General features: G+C 52.5%; 1 protein-coding gene across 3 annotated transcripts; it reads right to left on the bottom strand.

The window, feature by feature from the left end:
* Window positions 1-2688: 2688 nt before the first annotated feature.
* Window positions 2689-6827, bottom strand: LOC127301903 (uncharacterized). 3 transcript variants are annotated; one of them, XM_051332196.2, is made up of 10 exons: window positions 6379-6827; window positions 5696-5815; window positions 5496-5612; window positions 4952-5383; window positions 4486-4847; window positions 4218-4317; window positions 3670-3729; window positions 3443-3526; window positions 3216-3338; window positions 2689-3106 (listed from the first exon to the last, which is right to left on the bottom strand). In XM_051332196.2, exons 1-10 carry the CDS (start codon window positions 6436-6438, stop codon window positions 2813-2815), a joined length of 1752 nt encoding a protein of 583 aa, XP_051188156.1. In that variant the 5' UTR covers window positions 6439-6827; the 3' UTR covers window positions 2689-2812. The 3 variants fall into 3 exon arrangements, with proteins under 3 accessions (XP_051188156.1, XP_051188157.1, XP_051188155.1); XM_051332197.2 differs by having other exon boundaries at window positions 5696-5812; XM_051332195.2 differs by having other exon boundaries at window positions 5696-5827; window positions 6379-6826.
* Window positions 6828-15592: the final 8765 nt, after the last annotated feature.

Here is a 15592-nt window from a genome sequence, read left to right as displayed (position 1 = left end):
GCGCCCCCTCTAGGGGTCAAAATTCTTCTATTAGCACTTGATGGAATCCACGGATCTTCCCAAATTTTAATTTTTTCACCGTTTCCAACTCGCCAAATATACCCACGCTTAAAAGTGGTTAGGCCAGCTAGAATACTTTGCCAGGTAAATGATGATCCTGCCTTTGGCCCCGCCTTTAGAATATCTCCACTCGGGTAGTACTTGGCACCAAGAACACGGGCACATAAAGATTCAGGGTCATTGATCAATCTCCATCCCTGCTTAGCCAGCATAGCAAGATTAAAAGACTGGAAATCTCTGAAGCCCATACCTCCCTCCTTTTTTGGGTAACAGAGTTTCCACCAAGCCATCCAGTGCATCTTCTTTGAATTTTCATCATCACCCCACCAGAACTGGGAGATAGCATCCATCATTCCCTTGCAAATCCCCTTAGGGAGCTGGAACACAGACATAGCATATACAGGAATCGCTTGCGCCACAGCCTTCAGGAGAATTTCCTTACCACCCAAAGATAGTAGTTTTTCCTTCCACCCATTAATCCTCTGAATAATTCTTTCAATAAAATGTTTGAAGCAATCACTCCTATCAGCTCCAACTAAAGCTGGAAGACCTGTATTTATCCGAGAGAGCTTCCGTATCAATATGTAACATGGTGCAAATTTCTGATCTCAACAAAGCATTTGTGTTAGGAGAAAAGAAAATACTCGATTTCGCCAAGCTCACCATTTGGCCTGAATTTGCACAGTAGGTATCTAGGACATTTTGCAGGGAAGTTGCATTAGTCATATCAGCCTTTATGAGAATAAGGGAATCATCAGCGAATAACAGGTGTGATACTGATGGTGCATTTCTGCACACCCTAACCCCATCGATGCCACCAACTTCTTCTTCATGCAATAACAAGCTAGATAAACCCTCCGCACACAACGAAACAAATAAGGAGAGAGCGGGTCCCCACGACGGAGACCCCTAGTAGGAATAAACGTGTCGCTTCCTCGAGTTGAAGCGCACCCGATATCTAACAGAACTGACACAGGCCATCATCATAGAATTCCATCTTTCAGATAAACCACGCCTTCTCATCATACCTTCGAGAAAAATCCACTCCACACGGTCATATGCCTTATGCATATCAAGCTTGACAGCGCATGTTCCATTATTACCAGCTCGCTTGTTTTTGATGGAATGGACACATTCATAAGCCACTAGCACATTATCTGTAATGAGACGTCCGGGGACAAAGGCACTTTGCGTAGGAGCAATAACATCCGGGAGAATTTGCTTCAGTCGAACAGCTAGCATCTTTGATATAATTTTATATATTACGTTGCACAGACTTATTGGCCGAAATTGGGTTATTCTCTCAGGGTCATCCACCTTAGGAATAAGAACAATAGTAGTATCATTCCAACCTTCAGGGATCACTCCCGAATTGAGAGCAAGCAATACTTCCTGGGTGATTTCAGCTCCACATATATCCCAAAATTGTTTGTAAAAAACTGCGTGTAGTCCATCCGGCCCCGGAGCTTTAAAGTCGCCTATACTGAATATTGCTTTTTTAACATCTTCCGCTGTGTAAGGAGCGTTGAGCTTATCATTCATAACATCAGAGACTCTCGGTTGAACTTTTTCCATCATCACGGGATCAATAGCCTGAACTTCCGACGAAAAGAGATTAGAAAAGTAATTCAAGACGAGTGGTTTGAGAGCTGATGTACCTTCCACCCATTCATTATCATCATTTAACAGTTTCTTAATATAGTTCTTCCGCCGCCTGGCTGATGCATAGTGATGGAAAAAAGATGTGTTTCTATCACCCAGTTGAAGCCAATTTGATCTTGAGCGTTGAAACCAATGCATTTCCTCCTGTTCCAGCAAAAGCTCAACTAAACTTGCCATCTCTTTTCATTCTCCTCAGTCAAAGGCCCGTTCATAGCATTTTCCAAATTCCTTTGTGCGTCACGCAGACGGCGTTTCGGCTTCTTCAGAATCGAGCGATCCCACGCATGCAAAGCCTCATGCATGCGACCCAGCCTGTTCAGTACTCCGCCCGTATTAGCAAAACCGGCCGAGGTCCAGGCTTGCACGACCGTATCTCGGAAATTTTTCTCATGAATCCACCTTGCTTCAAACCGTTTAGGGCCCTGTTGCTGCTGCACCTCCGGCTGGTCTTCAGTATCAAGCAGGATCGGACGATGATCCGACTTAATAAAATCCAGATGCCTCAAAGAAGCTCCTGGATGCATCATCCTCCACTGATTATTAACCACAGCTCTATCAAGTCTTTCTCTGATTCTTCCTCTTTTCCAAGTGAAAGGATTACCAATGAACCCAAGATCTTCGAGGTCACAATCAGCCAATCCATCACGAAAAGCCTGCATGTAGAGGTTCGGACGACGTCTCCCACCTTCTTTTTCATGAGAATAGAGAATTTCGTTGAAGTCTCCCATGACCACCCAAGGCAGATTGAATTGACCATTTAGTTCCCTTAATTTATCCCAAGATTTGTATTTGTCCTCCCACTTCGGTTCTCCATAAAATCCAGTAAACCTCCAGATCTTGTCCGGCCTCTCAATAATTTTTACATCAATATATTTTGGGGCCGAAACAATCTGATCAATAGTTATCTCTCGGCAAAAGCTTTCTTGATTATATTTTCTTTCTCACAAAAGAATCGGCAACAAATCGGAGCAACACAAAAACCGCAACCTTTATTCCAAAACCTGTGTACAAGCTAGCTACAGACACCACGAACCCATGGCACGTATCAGCACGCACGGCGATCAGAATCGGATCAAAGCTGCCATCTGCCTCACGATGCCAGCAGGTACCTGAACCTGAACTCGTAGGGCAGCACCTGGATGCGGCGCGCGCGCCGGCCTTCATCCACGGCGCGCATCGCGGCCTGCCGCAGCTCGCTGGGCAGCTGCAGGCACACCCAGTCCATGAGCGAGTCCACGTCCTTGGCGAAGTCCAGCAGGTACCAGTGCAGGAGCTTCGGGATGGCCAGCCGCTCCGGCGCCGACACGGCCACCGCCGCCTGCAGGTAGTCCCTCTTGGCGCCCTCCAGCTCCTCCTCCACCCGCGCCGCCGTGTACACCCTCACCTTCATCAGAGACAAGACAACACATCACCATCGCCGTCAGTACAACAACAGCAGATCGACACAGGCCAAAACTGTTGCGTGTTACTTGTGGGCATTAGGGAGATCTTACGGCGGGGGAGGACCAGCTCCCGCAGGAGAGCGCGAAGGTGACCAGCGGCTCCGGCCACTCCAGTCCGAACGCGCCAGCTCCCGCCGGGGCGTCGTCGACCTTCGTCCCTTCCGGAGGGTTCACCTGCTCACGGGTCATATACTTTCAGCGACAGATCGTAGAAGATACCAACGGTGTCTCTAGGAAAGAATGGCTGGCGGCGTCGATTGATCGTCACGGAGGCTTACATGCTTGACGCTGTAGGGCAGTCTGAGGACGAAATGCTCGATGGACATGGCGCTGTGCGTGCGCCCACCAACCTCTATCGCCGCCTGGAAAACGGGAGATTGTTGGTGGTTCTCGTCAGTAATGTTACTGGTTACGGGCTTACAGGCTTACAGCAGGTAGGATTAGTTTGGGTACGTTCTTGGCTTGGGGCATTGAGAAGGTAGGGCAGGAGTGATGGATGTGGTACCTTGGGCATCATGGCCACGAGCATTTGGGGCGTGGTAGGTACACCTTGCTCCAGGAATGCCTGCAGTGCATGACAGGCAAGTGCATATTAAACGCAGATCAGGGAAGGACACTTGAGCTAACTCAGTAAATTAAGCCTCCGCAGGTGATTGATGATTAAGAGGACATGCATGGATGATTTACTTAACCAAAAGTATAATGACCATGACCGGACACAAACATGCCAGCACTATGTTCAGGTTTCAAACTTAAACAATAGACATCTTCAGTCAGAGCTACCACCCAGGCTGTACCGTAATGTACTGTCAAACAGGCAAAGTTATGAACTTCCCAAAAAGTTCCAACATACAGTGGCTCTATGAAAAAGCAACACTCATAATTGAGCTAACTGCTACTACCAAAACTGAAATTTCACGCCCCCTGCTAGATGCATACACTCCTACTATAAGATAGACTGGAGTTGAAAGATTGTTCAGTAAAAACTACAGCTGCTAAAGGGTAGTAGCAGCAAAGCGAGCAATGATGAGTGCCAGCCAGCTTAGAGCTTACATTCATCATGCAGGAGTTGTAGACGTTGATCCAGAAGGCGAGCTTGTGGTGGTGGGAGAGCCCCGCCAGGTCAACCGACGCGAGCTTCCGGAGCAAGGCCCTGCAGATTCGCCAGGTAGACAAAGGAGAAGCCACTCGATCAAGCAACGCCATTAAGTCAAACCTCCTACTCACCCGACAGCCAAATCTAACTTGCGCAATAATTCAGCAAGAAAATGTGTACGTCCAGGCTAGCTGCTGGTGCCGATGATTGATAATAAGAACTCACTTCAACCTCCGGGCGAGCAGCGTGTTGCTGGCCAGCGCGTTCCGGTCGAACGACGCGGCGTCGATCACGTGGAGATGCTTGTAAGGGCCGACGTCCCTGGCGCCGCCCAGCTCCAGGATGCCGTAGGGGTCCTGAGGGTACGCGTCCTCTGATGACGAGCCTGAAACCGACGGGGACAATGGCTGCTGCTCCTCGTCCGCCGGTGCCGCCGGTGAGCCCATCTGCGAGAAGATGGTCAGCAGGCAGCTCAGCAGCTCCTCAGACAATCGGTTGGGCGCGCTCGACCCGTCCTGGAACACCTTCCCTGAATTATTGCTGACAGCGTCTGCGATCCCTTTGCGGTCAGGCACTGCACTGATTGTCTATGTGAAAAAACAGAGCGCCGGTACAAATTCAGTGAAGTCCTGTACAGCGCGAATTCAGAAGCACTCAGAGTGTGAGACTGCAGTTAATTCAGTGGTTTTACCTGAGCAGCCCTGCGTTTCTCAGGCGCCGCTGCCGGCACCCTCGATTTAGCAACCTTCTGCGATGGCGGCAGGCGAGAATTCCTGCACGACTGGTTCTCTTTTCCAGCCCCGGAACCAGGGCCGTCTTCCTGCTTAGCTGGAGCGGGAATTGGTTTTCTTGGCGTTTGCTTCCCGTTCGGCGACGGACGAGCAGGAGCGCGATCCGGACCAATTGGAGGGAACTCTGCATTTGGTCGAGTCGGGCTAGACGGCATGAGCTGTGGCGGCGCGCATCCCTCGCCGCCGCCGACGCCGGGGAGGTGCGTGTTCTTGGTGGAGGTGGAGAAGATGATGGCCTCCTGGTAGATGCCTTGCCGGAAGTTGACCACCTGCTCCTCCAGTCGAACCACCTCCTCCTCCAGCACCGCCACCTCCGCCAGAAGAGCCAGCGTCTAACCGTACCGAAATTCAGAGGAACAGTCGGTCTCAGCGCAAGGTAAATTCCAGAATCGAATTGCTCAAAATAGAAAACCATTGCTCCGATGTGGAATGCGGGGCACTAACCTGGGACGGCAGGTAGGGCGGCAGGCGAGGCAGCGCGCCGAGCGGCCGCGTGAAGGCCCTCTCCAGAGCCCGGTGGACGTTCTCCTCGTGCCGCAGCTTCTTCTTCAGCTTGTCCACCTGCCGGAATTCGAAATTCAGTCACGGACGCAATGCGCACAACAACGAACTGAATTCAAGAAGCTGCGACGGAATTCACGTACATCCTGCTGCAGCGCGAGCTTCCGCTCTCGCCTCGACTGGATCCTGCTCATCGCGCCTCTGGTCACCGCGCCGGCCGGCCCCTTCACCACCGGCATGGCCTTCCTCTGCTCCTTCTGCTGCTGCATCATCATCTGAATTCAAATGACATGGAGAGAAAGATGAAAAGGAGCCTCATTCAATTAGCTGTCAAAGAAACTCGTAATAAAGCAAAGCGACGGATTCCTGCTCCCTGGCCCGGTCGACTAAAGGTAAAGCAAAGCGGAATTAAAGATAAAATCAGCAATCGAGCATCAAACTAGTGCCGCGCGCGGAGAAGAACGAGCCCGTATCATTACCCCGTCTTTGCTTGCACGAGCATCAAACAAGTACAGTGTTCCTCGTTGTACTCTTCCACATTAAATAACCCGTATGACAAAAACAACGGAATCGACGGCGCAGCAGATTATAACAGCGACCACTGAAATACAGTAAAATACCGCCACCGATGCCACGGACTGACGGCAAAGTTCCAACCTTTTGCGATCCCGGGTCAAGGAGCCGGGAATCTGTCTCGCGCAATGTCGCCTCCATCCTGGGCGCTTGATTCCACGGAGAAATGTCCGCAATTCCAATCATGCGAATGCAAGTGCCAGAAACAGAGTACGCGGAAGAGAGGAGCTGGAGGTTGAGGGAGGAAGCCTACCCTGTCGCCCTTCGGGGCCGCCTTCGCCGCCGCGGCCGGCCTCCGAGCCCGGCCATTCATCTCCGCTGCCCGAATTGCCGTCCGTGTGAACACCAGACGCGGTGCGCAGCGGGCCGAGCGAAGGAAGGAGGCGACAAGTTTATAGCCTCGTCGCGGCGGGCATCCGGGCGGCGGCAGAAGAAGGCTCCAGCACCATTAAAGGCGCCGCGAGCTCTGCGGTGCTCTTGGGGCGCGCGCGGTCCAGCCACCGCTGATGGACAAATTGCGAGCTCTGCCAACGGACTGGATTGGGTAGCGTCTCCTATTGGGTTGGGGCGCGTGGGATTGGGCGGCCGTTTGTGGGAATTGGGATTGCGGCGATGGCGATGGCGGTGGCGGTTGCCCTCGATCCTGGGAAACGGGATTGCTCCGTCGTTTGCAGTTTGCAGAGCAAGCTTCTAGTGGGAGCACTAGTTGCCATCGCGGTGGCATAATTAAGCTCTCTGTCCATTTGCAAACAGCACCCTTCGCAAATCTGTATTAACTGCCCGGGAGTGTTTTTTTTCAATGAAGACACAAACTTTGCCTCCATTACTTAAGAAGCCAGTTAATTAGTGGGAACACCGGGCGAAAACTATACAAACATACAAACACCAACACCACAGGATCACACCCACTCTTGCCACGATGACAAACCCACTCAAGACCCGGAGGCAACTAGGGCCAAGCTCACACACCGCACCTTCAAGACCAGCTAATCTTGCACCAAAACAAAAGAGAAGAAACCGTAGACTGCTATGGGTGGAGCAGGCATGGGACGCTCCAACAAAGATGAAGAAGCTAACCCTGCCGAAGATCTACGTCACAAGGCGTCTACCACACAACATCGAGGGAACCTTGTCTCTCACATTGACACAAGGTCGACACCCCCGACACTTCGAAACTTCCGGGGCCGTCACCCTGACATCCAGGTGTTCCACTAGCCAAGCAGAGTGCCTTCCAGGACGACGTACCAACGCTCGCACGAGTCACAACGTTGCACGCCCTGCCGCCCGTAGCCCAAGCTACACAAGGCCAACCGGACGTAGACCACAATCGTCGAACCAAAATTCGGGGCCGTCGCCCTGACATAGAGTCAACCACCTCCAATGAGACGAGTCGACCGGACCGACAACCTCTCCGCACAAGCGACATAAAACTGCCACCCATCCATGGCCATGAACAGCTCCAACCCATCTAATTGCCACTCACCATGGTATCAAAGGCCGCCGCCTCGACGTGCAACATCATCTACCCGAGGCCGCTGCCCTGACATCCACCATCCCGATGACTAGAGAAGCACAAGACAATAGTTGAACGCGCACTCGTAGCCGACACTTATGTGTATGGTTTTTTAGACCACGAGGTCATCGTTGAATATGTAGGAGTCATTATGGATCTCCAGGTTCCGTTGTTGGTTATTGGTCGGAGAGGTGTCTCGATCATGTCTGCATAGTTCGTGAACCGTAGCATGATACACTTAATGTTCAATGTTGTTTAAGTAGATATGAAATATGAGATGGAGACCGAATGTTGTTCGGAGTCTCGGATTGGATCCTGGACATCACGAGGAGGTTCGGAATGGTCCAGAGAATAAGATTCATATAAGGGAAGTTAATTTCCGGGTTCAGGAAAAGTTTTGGTGTTTGACTGGAGTTTCTAGAAGGTTCTAGGGGGGCATCGGTGGGCCCACCACCCTAGGAGGGGCCACATGGGCCAAGGGGGTGCAGCCTGCCCTAATGGGCCAGGCGCACCAGACCCTCAAAGCTCTGCCGGCTAGCCCCTTGGAGATAGGATCAAATCCCTAAAAATTAGGGGGGGGGGGGGGGGGGGCAAACTTGGGGAGGGATTCTTTTCCCCCTCCATGCGCCACCTGTAGAGAGAGGTGGGGTTTAGAGCATCTCCAGTCGCGTCCCCCAAAGCGTCCCCCAAAGCTATTTGCGGCGCGCCAGAAAAAAAACGCTTCCAGCCGCGTCCCCCAAACCTGTTTTTTCTTCGGCGCGCCCCGATACGGTGTCCGGCGCCCCGAGCCCATCCCCGCCCCACAGGGGACCCACCGGGGATGCCGGACACAACGAAAAGCGAGGCGAAGCGACACGGGCCCGACCCGTCAGCGGCACAATAAATTTTAACCTAACCGTCGCCTACCTCGCGATGAAAGTTATTGGCGCGCAGCGACGATGCAGTTCCCGCAGAGGCGCATCGACGGTGCAGTTGCCGCAGAGGCGCAACGACGCGTCTCGTCGCGTCTAGCTCCGCGTGCCGGCGTTAATGAGCTCCACCGCTCCCCGCCTCCCTCCGGCCTATAAAAAGGGTCGCTTCTCATCGTCCCTCTCACACACAAACCCTAGCGCCTCTCTCCCCAAGCCTACCCGCCACCATCTCAACAAGAGTCGATGCCATGGCTGGGAGAGGCGGAGGCCGAGCTCGTGGTCGTGGTCGTGCTCGTGGACGCGGTAGAGCTGCACGCTCGCCGTGCCTGCCACACCGTCGTCTTCATCATCGGAGATGGACGTGGAGGCGGGTGTGCTGTTCGAGTTCGTCCTCGTCCTCAAGGGCGACCCACACGGCATCCAGAGGCTGCCAGACTCCTTCGCCGAGTATGTGGAATATTAGTTTTTTTTTGCGGGAAAAGGAAGTGATCTTAAAGCCTCAGACTTACAGCCAGGTCCAGCAAGAAAGAAAAATTACAAACAGGTCCTCCATACCCCGAAGTAGAAGATGACCCCGATGCCACCGGTGGCGCGCCGCCGCCCCTGCATCCCTCGATGGCCTGGTTCAGGCGCAACCCCTCCACGGACGGGAAGTCGCCAGTCGCCGGCTCCGGAGAGCCTACACCACAGGTCGTCATCTCCATCGCAAGGCTCCACATCACCGCCTTCAACAGCTTCAACACGAACCGGCCCGACCGCCACGTCGACGCTAGAGAGGGGAAGAGGAGCTCAGCAGATCCGGAGACCTTAGAGCTCTGGGAAGGAGAAGGCTCCACCGCAGAGCTCCTGAGAGCGCCGCCGCCGGAGAGGATGAGCTTCTCCCCAAAACGCCGCGCCGACCGCACCACCACCTCCTCCGCGCCGCCGGCAGGCCACCTAGAGAAACCTACACTATATACAGGTCGTGGATCGACGATTCCCTACCCTCCCACCGCCGGAGCAGCCGCCGGAGGGCAGGAAATCGACGATCCGACGACGAGCGAGGTGGTCCTCCTGGTTTGGTTCACAAATTCGCCTCTCCCTACTGTAGCGGGGAAGGGGAAAGACCAGGCATGTGGAATATTACTTCTCTTTATTGAAATAAAAATGCAAAAAAATAAAAAAAGTATTTTAACGTTTGGGGGACGCGGCTGGGGAGCGACGTCCCCCAAACGCAGCACGAATGAAACACGTCCCCCAAACGCTCAATCTGGCGCGATTTGGGGGATGCTTTGGGGGACGCAACTGGAGATGCTCTTAGGGGTGGCCAGCCCTAGCCACCATTCCTCTATAAATAGAGGTGAGGGGGCTGGCTGGCCACACCACCATTTCCTAGCCCTAGCCGCCGCCCTCTTTCCCTCCTTCCTCATGCGCAGGCTTGGCGAAGCGCTGCAGGTTTTGTCCTCCACCTTCACCACCACGCCGTCGTGTTGCTGGGATTCCGAGAGGATCTACTACATCCGTTGGCCCACTGGAATGGGAAGAGGACATCATCATCGACATCGTATGTGTGACCGAGTACGGAAGTGCTACCGACCGCAGCACTGGAAATGACTTCAACACGAACCGGAGTTTGTCAAGTGTACATCAACGTCAACCACGAGATCTGATCTCGTTAATGCTTTGGATCTGCGAGGGTTAGTTTCTCATCTATCTCGTTGCATAGATTTTATAGATTGGATCTTGGTTTTATTAATTCGTGTGGTAAATTATTTTTTCTATGCTAGAAATGCTACAGAAACATATCGAAGATTTATCAAAAATTTGAATGTATCTAGAGGCTAAATAGTACTCCTTCCGTTCCTTGATATAAGCCATATAGTTTTTTGAGAAATAGGCCTGCCGAGTTTGTCAGCGAACAGGCAACCTGCTGCCACTGCCGGTGGAGGCAACCTCCACGTCAGCGTGCCCAGTGGCGGAGGACGAAAAGAATTTATGGCCGGGCAAAATTTTAAATGCAAAAAAAATGACGCAAAAGAATAAACTGTTAGTTTATATGATGGTGAGCATAGTCGCCCAGTACTATGGTAATAGCAACATATTCAAAATCAAAAACAGCTATGCGGTCTCCATAAAACCTAGAAGCTATACCCGCGTGATTTGCAGAACGAGGGGCGCATGGTCGGACGGCTTGGCCGGGGGGTGAGGGAGTCGGAGGGATCTCGTCGGGGGGAAGCAGCCAGTGCGCGAGCAGCCGGCGGCACAATGAAACTATCAAAGACAAGCCTTGGTCTCCTGGGCGAAAGTCGCGTCTGGCCTGACTTGCGTCGACGGTCGAAGATGAGTAGACGAAACATCTAACTCAAGAGTCACGAATCACAATCGTTGGTCCTTCTCACGATCGGAGCGAACAAACCGCAGGACACAGACGGTTGGTTTCCGTCAACCACGTGCGGCCCAGCTAGCATAAGGTCAGTTCGTTTGCTTACTTGACTGTTCTCCTCTTGCCGGTCCAACTCATCTTTTTTCTTTTGTTTTCCCTAAAAAAAATCTGTACAAAACTGATGGTATATCCACATATGCATATATATACTGGATTGTTTGCAAAAATTAAGGTAGGGCAAGTGCCACACCTTGCCCAAAGGGGAGCTCCGCCCCTGAGCGTGCCGCCCCCCTCGGTGGTGGTAGGGCCCACCACAGACGGTCGACGTTAACGGCGCCCACAGCTGCCCAACGTGCCGCCACACGCCATGACGGCAGGGTGTGCCGCCACAGCCGGTGGCGGCACCCTACACGTGTCGGTTGGCGAGCGTGTCACCATGGCTGTTTTGTCAATTGCACTGAGAGGTGGTCCTTTTTACCATTTCACTGGGATAGATGGTCTCTTTTGTCAAAATTTTCCCTAGAGGATGGGAGTGGAGATACTCCCTAGTTCAGTTGTGTGATTTACCTCGCAGTACGGCTAAAACACGCCGGAAGTTGTAGGTGGCCAACTATGACTGCCGCGCGGGTCGTGCGGCCGTACGCTGGAGCGTCGCGACGCGGTGAGCGGCGGAGACAAAACACGCCGGCCAATCTTGGTAAACTTCACTGACACGTAGATCAGCGAATGGGCAGCGACACTACTTGTGTCTTTCTGGGTCCCAAGGTATGCGGTGCAGTTGCCGCCCAGCGAGAGCGGCACGAGAACGACGGGCCCGGAGACTGCACGTAGGTAAATCATGGTCATGCTGCACCGCTTTTCGCAGGTCTCACTTTACAGCTTCGGCTCCTCCACGGAACATCCACGCACGGCTGGATCTTCACTGGCTTTTCACCCGGTTTACTTTCACTCGATCGCTCTCGCTCTGCCTCCGTTTTGATCGACTCGTGCGGTGCAAACTATTATTGACATCCGTTTGTTGGCTGGAGGTGGTGGCAGCGTGGCGCCAACGGAATGACTGTGCAGTACGTACGACATGGAACAGTCCCGGCTGAGTAGTACGTAGGTAGTTGTTCGGCCGTACGTGTGTGCAGTACGCAGTAGACATATCCTGAGAGACCGCGACTGGTCCATGCTCGACTTAGAGCATCTTCAGCCGCGTCCCTCAAATTGAGCGTTTGGGGGACGTGTTTTGTTCGTGCCGTCTTTGGTGACGTCGCTCCCCAGCCGCGTTCCCCAAACGCCGCCTCCAATCAGGAATTCAAATTGTTGCATTCAAAAGAGATCGTTCTCGCCGAATCGTCGCGATCAGAGTAGCGGCGATCAAAGTACTAGGCGCGCGATCATATTACAGACCATAGTGCATGCTAAATTAGAAGAAGGGGTTGGTCGACGGCGACGTATCCTGAGTCGAGGCAGGCCCGTCGATCACGATGACCTCGTCGCGATCTGCCTGGTGTTGTGCATGCTCCGTCTGCTCCGCCGCCGTCGCGTAGGCCGACGATGGTGTAGCAGTCGAAGACGTGTCAGCCGACTCTTGCGCCGCGGTTGCTGCCGCTTCCTGGGCCGCCGCGTTGGCCGCCGCCATTTTGGCTTCGATGTCGTCGAGGATCTGGCATTTGAAGAAGTTGTGCGCCCCCCGCGTCCCGGGAGACATTCTTGGCCGGCGGTTTCTTGGCCGCTTTCCATCTCTAGCGACCTCGACGCATTTTATACACGATTTGTGTCTGTTTATCGTTGGATGATGCAGACATTAAGATGATTGTATTTTTCCAACATGTATGTATGTCTCTGCATCTTTCCAGCGGTAGTGCCCATTTTTCGAGCCCACGTTTTGTTCCGAAATGCGTATGCATCTCGCAGTTAGGTTGCATTCTTTATTCGCGCAGACGCAAACAAACAACCTGATCTATTTTGATGCGCGCGTACAGGAGAACGGTCAGGAGCCAAATGAACGGTCTGACACAAACGAACCTACTTGTCTGCCGCGATGCATTCACAACCTAAAGTGATGTATTTACAACCTAAATTTGGAAGATAGGCCAGCTGTATGCCCCTGTCAACTTCGCTGCAGCTATAAGAGAGGGGGAGCCCGTGAAGTGGACATATATCAAACTGCCCATATGTTGGCTTCTGAACTCATCGCCAACGGTTCATCCTCCCACCGAATTTACGGGACGATCCGGCGTTCAAGCTAGACTCCTATGCCTGAAACACGTTCCAGTTGTGGGCTGGCGTTCAACCCGCGTTGCTGAGCCGAGTACCTAGGCGACATCGAGTACTTGACCGCGAATATGAACGTCGCCACGATGGCCAGGACGTCGGCAACGATGACAATGGTGCACCCAATCTACCGGTGTTCAAGCAGGAGAGTTAGCCGCCTGAGGTCAACGAGGACGAGGCCCTCCACATGGCCATCGTCCCTAGAGCGAGCTCGACATATGGCAGAGACTTGCCATCCGGCCAGGGAATCCGTATTGGCACAAGAAAGGGCTGTCACGCCGCCGATCACCCCAACGCGCCATCAGTCGTGCGCGACACCTCCCGCGCCAGAGCCCACACCCGTGCCGGCGCTAGCGGCTGGACCTCCCCCGACGCCATACTGGACATTTCCCTAGAGCCACCAACTTTCATCGACCTCGGCGGTGAGGAATAGGCAGCGATGACGCAAACCCTAATTAGTTAGGGTTTGCTTAACTTTTATATAAGTTTTTTTTCCTTTTTCTCTATGTATTTAATTACATTTTACTAATGTAAAATACTTATCAAAACATATAATGCGTTGGACTGCTGGTCTTCCCCCAACCAAACGGACAAGGCTGGCCATATGGCCGATTTTGTGGCCGCACCCTAACCAAACAAACAAAAAGGTCATCTCTAGCGGCACATCACAGTTGTGCAGCCACCTGGCCGCCGGCATGTTGTGACGGCACAACACCGTCGGAGCTACAACACAAGTACCATACCTCGCGTTCTTGCTAGGCACGACGATGCTGGGCCACGACCATCTTGCACCACATGGTCCTCTCCACGATTAAGATTCTGTCCTACTGCGCTCGCGCTGGCCCTCCTCCGCCCTCCGCTGCGTCTGGCCCTTCGTCCCAGCGAAGTCCCAGCGCGCCCTCTCTGCCAACAAGGCCTCCTCCTTGTCGGTGTCCTAGAGACCCTAGCCCCTTGCCACGGCCTCCACCGCCCGCTCCATCGTTACCACCTCATCTATCTCCCGGTCCACCTGTGGCTGCTCGCGACGCCTAGCTGTCACCACCTCCTCGCGAGGCACACGGTGGGCCGCCACGAGACATGCAGAGTAGTTTAACCGATTTTCTGTCCACAACCTGGCTTAAATGAATCGACGGGCACATTTGTTGTTCGAAATAGGTGGTCATCATGCCATTGGAGATGGTGTACTGATCTGGCGATTGTGCATTTACACAAAAATAACCTTTTTGGGTAAGAATTGTACGAAATGATCCTTCGGCCAAACTATTTCGCCCTTCTAACCCTGGGTGTGGCTCCCTTCATAAGGACGCCACACATTCTATCATACGTGGCGGATCGAGCCTGCCAACCGACAATGTGTGGCGGTGCTTCTACGGACGCTACATAGATAGGTGTGTCGCTTCTTCGCAAGGGCGCTACACAAAAATGTAAAAGACGTGAAATAGTTTGACCGGCCGAAGGTTATTTCGTGCGTTTTTCTTTTCTTAAAAAGGGTTATTTTTGTGTAAATCGGCCCGGTGATTACTGATCTGGTGATTGAGTATGTTTTGTATGGGCTCGCTCGCTAGGCTACACCGGCGGCGACAGAGGAAGGTGACGAAGGGTCATGCGCACGGGCGCGGACGCAGAGGCACATGCCGGTCGCGGAGCGCGGAAGCAATCCGCTCACCCGCGCTTTTCCAGGGCCAGCTTCAGCTTGGCTCCATATCGCCTGCCTTTGCCTTTGCGCACGTGACTCGCAATCCTCCTTCCTGGCCCGCGCGCCCGAAATGGCCGTTGGACGTTGGTTGAGTCTTCTGCCAGCTGACGGGCAGGGTCCCGGCTGGTGTACCTACGCCGAGAATGGCCAACAGTACGCGCCGAGAATGATGTTAAGAGCTCGAAATGTTTACACGTTTAAGTATAGCACAATCTATCCCGAGCTATAACAAAAAAAATCCAATTTTTTTGACCGAGTAGGGATTTTTGGCTAGCTCCCAAACTGCGGCGATCCCTCTGTTTTTTTTTTAAATCGAAAATCATGTGTACAAGTTTCTGAAAATTACGAAAAATTTCTAGATGTTCTTCATGGTGTTGTTATTGTTACACATAATTTCTAGAAATGAATGGTACATATATTGTTTCATGTTTACTTGGATGACCTTCATGAGTATATAAAGAGGTACTACCTCCCTTTTAAAATAAGTGACCCACTTTTGTCGTGATATAAATGTATCTAAACGCATTTTAGCTATAGATACATATGTATCCAGAAAAAGTTGTGACACTATTTTTTAATCAAAGAGGAGAAAATTACAAAAAACCACCACATATCGGGCAGTCGTTTCAAAAAGCAACCACTATTCGAATTCTTTTCAAAAAACCACCACTCTACGGTTAACACGTTGCAAGGTCCACTGATTCACGTCCGACCCGATGTTAA

The sequence above is a fragment of the Lolium perenne genome, chromosome 5 (genome assembly GCF_019359855.2).
Source record: "Lolium perenne isolate Kyuss_39 chromosome 5, Kyuss_2.0, whole genome shotgun sequence".
Taxonomy (NCBI): Eukaryota; Viridiplantae; Streptophyta; class Magnoliopsida; order Poales; family Poaceae; genus Lolium; species Lolium perenne.
Note: the sequence above shows the minus strand (reverse complement) of the source record. Positions and strands in the feature narration are given on the sequence as shown.

Excerpts from the sequence above, each read along its gene's own strand:
- LOC127301903 (XM_051332195.2), bottom strand. The coding sequence starts at position 6,438 with ATGAATGGCCGGGCTCGGAGGCCGGCCGCGGCGGCGAAGGCGGCCCCG. Across the intron at positions 5,828-6,378 it reads CGGCCCCGAAGGGCGACAGG|ATGATGATGCAGCAGCAGAA; the intron begins GTAGGCTTCCTC and ends ATTTGAATTCAG. Across the intron at positions 5,384-5,495 it reads CGCCCTACCTGCCGTCCCAG|ACGCTGGCTCTTCTGGCGGA; the intron begins GTTAGTGCCCCG and ends CGGTACGGTTAG.